This window comes from Hoplias malabaricus, chromosome 15 (assembly GCF_029633855.1).
Source record: "Hoplias malabaricus isolate fHopMal1 chromosome 15, fHopMal1.hap1, whole genome shotgun sequence".
NCBI classification, from domain to species: Eukaryota; Metazoa; Chordata; class Actinopteri; order Characiformes; family Erythrinidae; genus Hoplias; species Hoplias malabaricus.
This window is the reverse complement of record NC_089814.1, coordinates 18092146-18099594: the sequence shown is the minus strand read 5'-3', so window position 1 is coordinate 18099594 and position 7449 is coordinate 18092146. Positions and strand designations below refer to the sequence as shown.

The 7449-nt window shown below is 36.6% G+C and overlaps 1 protein-coding gene across 1 annotated transcript; it reads right to left on the bottom strand.

Moving 5' to 3' along the window:
• Positions 1–105: 105 nt before the first annotated feature.
• On the bottom strand, positions 106–6777 carry ecscr (endothelial cell surface expressed chemotaxis and apoptosis regulator). Its single transcript, XM_066646652.1, has 6 exons — positions 6561–6777; positions 3400–3486; positions 3209–3304; positions 2832–2865; positions 2680–2750; positions 106–2590 (listed from the first exon to the last, which is right to left on the bottom strand). Exons 1-6 carry the CDS (start codon positions 6619–6621, stop codon positions 2496–2498), a joined length of 444 nt encoding a protein of 147 aa, XP_066502749.1. The 5' UTR covers positions 6622–6777; the 3' UTR covers positions 106–2495.
• Between the last annotated feature and the right edge of the window lie 672 nt (positions 6778–7449).

Sequence of the window (7449 nt, the reverse complement as noted above, 5' to 3'; positions counted from 1 at the left end):
AGTGCAAACCTCCATTAAATAATCACAATAACACGGTTTTGACAGGAGGGATTTCCTCATTTTAATTCGTATATACAATATATATATACATATTCTCAGCGCTTTATAGGATTAGCATATCCTACATTTTGGCATTTCATTTTTTACATAAATTCTGCAAATATTTATCTAGCAGCAGTCATAAATTTTACAAATATTTCAGGATCCATTTATTTCCCCTCTTTATAACTCTTTATAACTACACTTTCTGTTACTTTGCCCATGAGAACAATATATAAACAAGATGTGTTCGGCAGGTATGTTCGAAATCTTTGTGGCATTAAAACGTGTCCAACTCAGTGTTTTGACAATATTACTGTGTTAAGAGGATTAAGTGAAAAAAAAAAAAAATATATATATATATATAGGATTGGCACATTAATTTGGGTCAAATGTCAGCCTGCAGAGATATATATAGCTGCTTGGGGTTCTGGTATAAAATGAGCCTCTTCTGCAACATTCACAGCACCGGACCCCCATTTATTTGAAAGACAAGTTTAAATGGAACGAAGCAAACACCACTGCAGAGATGTATATACTAATTAAAACTAGTGAAAATATAAGAAAGTACAAAGCAAAAATGACTAAAAAGTTATGTTTCTGCTCCTCCACTCTCACTGCTGGGTGCCTCGCATTTTGAGTAAACATTCTCAAGCACCATAGGCCTGAATAAACAGCCCCGTTCAGAAAAGTTGGTTTCAGCATGTGTTCTTTAAAGCAGCAGTAGGTTGTATATTTACCTTAAAATTACAGCTTTAAAATGATTGTGATGCTCCACTGATCTGTAATAGGGAGAGTCATTGCTACTCCAGGCTCGGAATGACAGAAACTGCTCTATGTACAGTTTCTTCATCTGGCAGGAAACCTCTTGTGCGAACTACATGACAGACATATGTCACACACACACACACACACACACACACACACACACAGGAAAAACAGGAAGCGAGGAAGAGAAAGAGTCCCAAATAGCGCCCTACTCCCTACATAGTTCATTTCACAGATAATAAAACCAAGACTAATAAACACAGAGTGCAGAGAGAGGTGCACCTTTTTGCCAAAAATATATAGTTTTATAGTGTGGCATACAATGCAGTAATCTACCTTAGACTACACAGAGACCAGTTTGGCCATTTACCAGAATAGATAATACACAGGATAAGATATATTTTAAAATAAAAAATTAATTCTAAATAAATAATATATCTGAATAATGCTGAAACTCTGCTTCCTTTCCAGATGTCTGTAGTAGTTCTCCCCAGACGTTCACACTGTTAACACATATCTGAAGATTATAATTCCAGGTTTTGTGCACATGGTAAGGTTAAAATCATTAATGCTGGACACAAAATAAAATGTGCTTATAGATTGGATACGGAAGGGAAAGGGCACTGACGTGTTTATGCTTGTTAGCCCATATGAGCGCAGGTTTTATTTAAACAAGACGAGGAAGGAATTTTCAGTTTGAATGTGTTGATATTCAATGACAACAGAAAAAATGGCTCCAAACTTGGTGCTGCCCTGGGGCCTTACCCCTTAACAAAACTGAGTCAAAGTGATACTGTAACCAAAACTAGACAAAGTCCATTCATTTATAGTCTCCATACTGACACTGAACTCCAGTACTAGGACACTAATGCTTACATACATCCATAATATATAGATATGCATATTTGATACTGATAAGTTAATACTGCTGTAAGTGAACCTGATGTGTAAAACCATTCCTGTCATGTTTCAGATAATTTCAAAAGACAGTATTATATATTCGTGGCATTGCTTTATTATTGTTATTATTTTTTTTATTTGTTATTTTTTTAGTTCAAAATATATATTTGTTTATAGGACACAACACAATTAACAAAAAATCCTTTTTTTTAAGAAAATGGTTGTCCAAGCTATCAAATTTACCCACTGCCCTGCTTATTAGTCAAGATATGTCTAGTTTCCATACTTACCTATTTATATTTGTACTGGAGCTGTGAGTTTAATCAAACTAAATCTAATTTCCTATTATTAGTAATTACTACTAATCTATTATTACTTTTAAGATGATCAACAACATTTGGGGTAAGCATATATTTATACACTCATGAAAAAATTTAGACAGGTAAAGTTTTTAATCAGTGGTATAAACAACTGTGTACTCTATAGGTTTCACTGCTCGTTTTCCATAAGGAACCGTCTGGACACATTTTATTAAATAAATGCAACTTAAACTTAAAAGTATAATTTCAGTGGAATAGGTTTCGCTCCTGTACCATAACTAAAAGTATTAAAGATGTTACCATGAGGGTACTACCCCAATAACTTGAAAGGCACCATTTCAATAGCTGTGTTACATATTTTTGTCAAACTACACCTAATACTATTATATGCCAAATGCTGAAAAAGTTAATGAAGGGCAGTTGTGCTAAGTCTTTGTGCTGAATGAAGATAAGGAGACCTGAGTGTGTTCACTGTGCTCTGATACTGAGCAGGTCTCTGTTGATCTCTTGTTCTTCGCTGTCCACTGTACTGTGAACGGAGGAGATCAGTGGTGAATCTGTGTCTGTGAAAGAAGAGAGGGAGCTCCTTACTTTGAGTAATACAATGAACACTCCAATGCTAAAGTAACATTTCAGGGGAATCTTTACTTACCAGTGTCCGTGTTTAATGTCCTTACAGAGACAAGTGTGATGCTCCCTTTCTCTCCAATGCTTGTCATATTACTGTGAACATTGACAGTTTTGATTAATAATCCAATTACATAAATACAGTCAGAAATTAGGATTTTGGGTTTTAACTCATACCTCTCTGAGAGCACTGAGTCATAGTTCTTTACACCTGGAGGATAAATAAAAACTCACTCAAACTCATAATGGTGCATTAAAGCTGTGGCTGAAAGTTTTTAAATTTGAAAGAGATTGTAGACAGATGCAGCCAGACATCTATGTGCTTTGAAATCACAACAAATGTCAGAAAGTGAGGAGTTCAAGCCTCATATCAGAAAAAGGAGATTTTAGCTGTAGTTATTCTGGTCGTCTTGGTAAAAACATCAAGTCTAGACAAGTCTATAACAAATGTAGTCAGTGCAATCACAATAATAATTTCCCTAAACGGTTCAGCTTGAACTAAAGCTATGTTAATATATAAGCTATGAGGAAAAAAGTATAAAACAGAATCTCACCCTCTTCCTTTGTGTTATGACAACGACCCTTGAGGTTGACGACTGTTACTAAGACCACCATAACGATGATCAGAACGAGAATGAAGCTTATCACACCTATGAGCATCACACAGAATCAAGACCAAATCTTAACAGATATGAAAAGCAACAACAAATGCTTAACTTGATTACTGAGAGGATTTGATGCCTACCAAAAGCTACCATAGTGAGGCTGTTTGGTTCCTGGGTGGATGAGACTGCTGTGGTGTTTACTGATGTGTTGAAGTTCTGAGAGGTTTCTGGAAGTTCATGATTAAGACAGACACAGAGTAAAATGTTACAGCTGAGCAAAATCTGATTTCCCCCCCTTGAATATGGAATGATATAGATTCTCAATAATTTTGTTCCAATTTTAGATGTTTAGAGATGCACATATTAAAAAAAAGTCATTCCTCTTTAATAGAAATTAAAGATTTTAGAATTAAAATGTCCCCATGAGTCAGAGAAACTGTGTTGTCACATTCTATTTAACACTGGAAGAAAGTTGGCAGGAGTACTGAGTAGCTTTTAATGGGATTTGGAAAACACTCATTGTCAAAGCAGGCAGAGGTCAAATCAGAGGCAGGCCGACTCAAAACAAACAAAACCATTATTAAAAATCCCGAAACAACAATATACAGAGAGTTCACAGGACTGACAGAAAGTGGGTATAAGTAGAAGCATGTCAATGAGTTACTGCAGGTGTGTGAGAATGTGAAGGGTGGAGTCATGGAGATATTAGGGCAGGAATTAACCATTTTCCAGGTGGAATCAGTCAAGGCTGTCCAGAGGGAGAAACGGCAACATCCTAGCACAATCAACTATATTCTGCTTCTTTTTTCAGGGTGTTGATAGGTGCCTTCATGTGAGATGTTAGACTGACCAGCTTGTTTTTTTTTGCCGTTCATGTTAGATTAAAAACATCCTTAAAACATTATTTCCACTCAGAACTCACACTCATTTACTGTAAGGCATTGTTTCATCCGCGGTGTGAGTCATGTGTGAATAATCTCTGTGGGTCTTCCTTATGACTGTGTTATATAGTGCTGTCCCACTTTCCCTAATAAAGGCTTATTAGGATATGAAGTCTTGACTTCTGCAGTAATTCTGTTCAGACACTAGACTTCTTTGTTCAGACCAAAATTAGGAGCATATGCCCCTTTCCCACATAGTAGTCCCACACACTTCACAAAAAAATCTTCTTCTGAAATAATATAATACAGCTCCCCTAAGGTACTGGGGGCAAATAAAACATGGACTTTGCATTCACTTGCAAATGTTACACTGATATATGAGTACATGAACATGGGCATTGGCACTGAGGGGGCGGAGACTTCCATTTAAAAGGGGACACGAAAAAAAATGATTAAAAAATCACTTAATTGGTTAACCACCCGCTTGTGTGTAGGACACTAAAATTTAATCTGGTGCCACATCATATTGTGATGGGACCCACGAGTCCTGTGGGAATGCAGACCTCTGTTATATAGTGCCGTTTCTGCAGTGCTGAGCCTAGAGCGGCCATGACAGTGGCTCTATTCTCTGTACTACAGGTCAGCGAAGCCTCACAATGATTGTGAAGCTGTAATTATATGGGGAAAATGCTACCTAGTGTTCCTTTAAATGAATCATGTACAATTTCACAGAATCATTTTACAGTGAGTATACACATTGGTATAATAAAGTGCCTTGGATGGATCAGTGATTCTGTACTACACCTATTATAAGTATGACTGCCCCTATGTACCTGAATGTACCACAGAGTATTAAATGTTATATGGAGTTCACAATCATTTAGGTGCACTTATTAATTCTACAATAACAAATTATAGACAATGTTACTCTGCAAATTTTGTTAGCCCCCCACCCACCAGGTTTTTTTTCCAGCCTTTTACTGACATGGGGTCTTTGTAACCACATTAGACAGGTTTCGAGCATTCAAAACAGACCTGAGATCTAGCAAATGAGAGAGCAGGTATTTATTGGCTGATGGATCATTCTCAGTGTTGCAGTGACAATGATGTTGTCACTCACCAAACTCCTCTCAGACAGTGACCCAAGGTGGGGTTTGAATCCACATGCCCAGTACCCTGGAGCTGTGTGACAGTGACACTACCTTGTGTGCCTAGGGCAAAACACACTTACCTTCAAGGTATTATAATAATAATAATAATAATAATAATAATAATAATAATAATAGCTTCAAAATTATTGTGATGCTTCACTGACCTATAGTACAGAGAATAGAGCCTCTGTTTTTGCTACTCTGGGCTCAGCACTGCAGAAACTGCACTATGTGGCTTTGGAGGAAGGTAGGAAATGACCTCCACCTCTCTCCATTATCCCCTTGATTTCAGGACAGTGCTATAAAAATAAATTACCCTCTGCAACAGTACAATGAACCCAGGAAAAATACCAACCCTCACTTAGTGTTCCTTTAATAGGACTCAAGGTCAGTTGATGCCCATTGTAAAGAAATGTTAAAGTTTATTCCAAATAATCTGTATTTGGAGCATTTGTATTTGTCTGTTCATCAAAAAACCTTCCCACAATGTGAAGGATATTGTTTTCAGATTAGTACCGAATGCTAAAAAACAACAACACAAGATTTGTCTTGTCTAAGACACATTTATGACTGATGTGATAATGAGCAGCACTTTAATTCTAACATGTAAAGCTATTATGATATATAGTGTATTATTACTTTCTTTTGGAAATTGTTGATTTTAATTATGTGAAAAACAATGGACAAAACTGAATGAATAGCACTTCTAGGGTGATGACCAAACAACTACTAACTCTAGCCCTGGAAGAATATTTTCAGTAAAATTTGAAAATATTTAATAATTACAGTTTTAAAAGACAGCTACTGAAATGTTCCCCATTAAAACAACTGACAGATCTGGTGATTTTATGTTTCTTTTGGCTGTATTTCTAAATTAATTATGTTATAAAATGGAAAAAAATATCTTCATACAACATTTTAATTTTTTTCTTAATTTACATATTACCATTATCCATTAATCATTTACTTTTTCAAATTTTAAGTTTCTACATTATATGAAATCTGGTGTCATTTGGATTGTGTTTAAACTTCCATTAACAATGGACCAATTGAGATGCTCCAAAATGGCTTGGAATAAAGCCTCTTTTAATGAACATACACTGTAAATCATAAATCAGCTTTTTGTCTTCACCTGTAATGTTGCTGTTTTTGAGATAAATATGTAAGCTTTCCAAGAAGCATATTCATTGTTTCTCTGAGTGCAGTCCCAGAATCTCTTGACCACAGCAAAATAACGAGTTTCTGTGAGTAGCTGTTCTTCAGACTTACCCGCTGAGATGAACGAGAGAGGCACACTGAGCACAATGAAAGAGCGTAAGAGCAGATCCATGGCTTTTTTAATCCAGAGAGGCTTGGTGTATTGCTGTGTAAAGGCCTACTGGAAGCTAATAGAGATCACAGGCACAGATAGAAGAAGATAGGAGAGACAGGGCAGACAAGTATGTGTATGCGAATGATTATAAGGCAATGTGTTGTGCTCGAGAAGCTGTTTCCTGAGCTGATGGTACAATGAGACAGTGTATAGTACGGTTGTTTCCTTGTCATTAAGTGTGTGTGGGTGTGTGTGTGTGTGTATGCTGGACCACCGAGTGCCCACGACTTGTTTTAGGGAGGTTGCTGTGGCCCCTGACAGTGTTCCAGAGCTTCCTGTGGAAGAATGGAAGGAAGCAGATGCAATTCTCTCATGGAAAATCAGCCCTCACTGTTCCACAGGCTGGCCAGGAGGAAGCAGTTCAAATGAAAAACAGTTCAGCGGTTCTATCAAAAAACACACAACTACACAAACCCTGCACTGTTGCGGGACTCCCTCTAGACTCCTACCGGCACTTCAATGTCAAGAGTTTTCCTGCCTAATTAGAGTCCAGAATATTTTGTATACTTTCTAACTACACTATCTTAAAATAATATGTAATGAAAGTACATAATGTTAATTAAACTTTAGTTCCCCCCCAGTGGCCATTCCATCAGAATGAAAAGTAAATTGGATAATTTTAATGAACTCTGTAACTCATCAGATTAACTAGGACACTGTGAATTATTGTAACTCTGCATTGAGCAGAGAGCAATCAGGTTGCTGTAAACAAACTTAGCTACAAACATGACCATAACTAGAGAAAACATACAATAATAGCTTAGCATTCAAATATAATAAGAATCA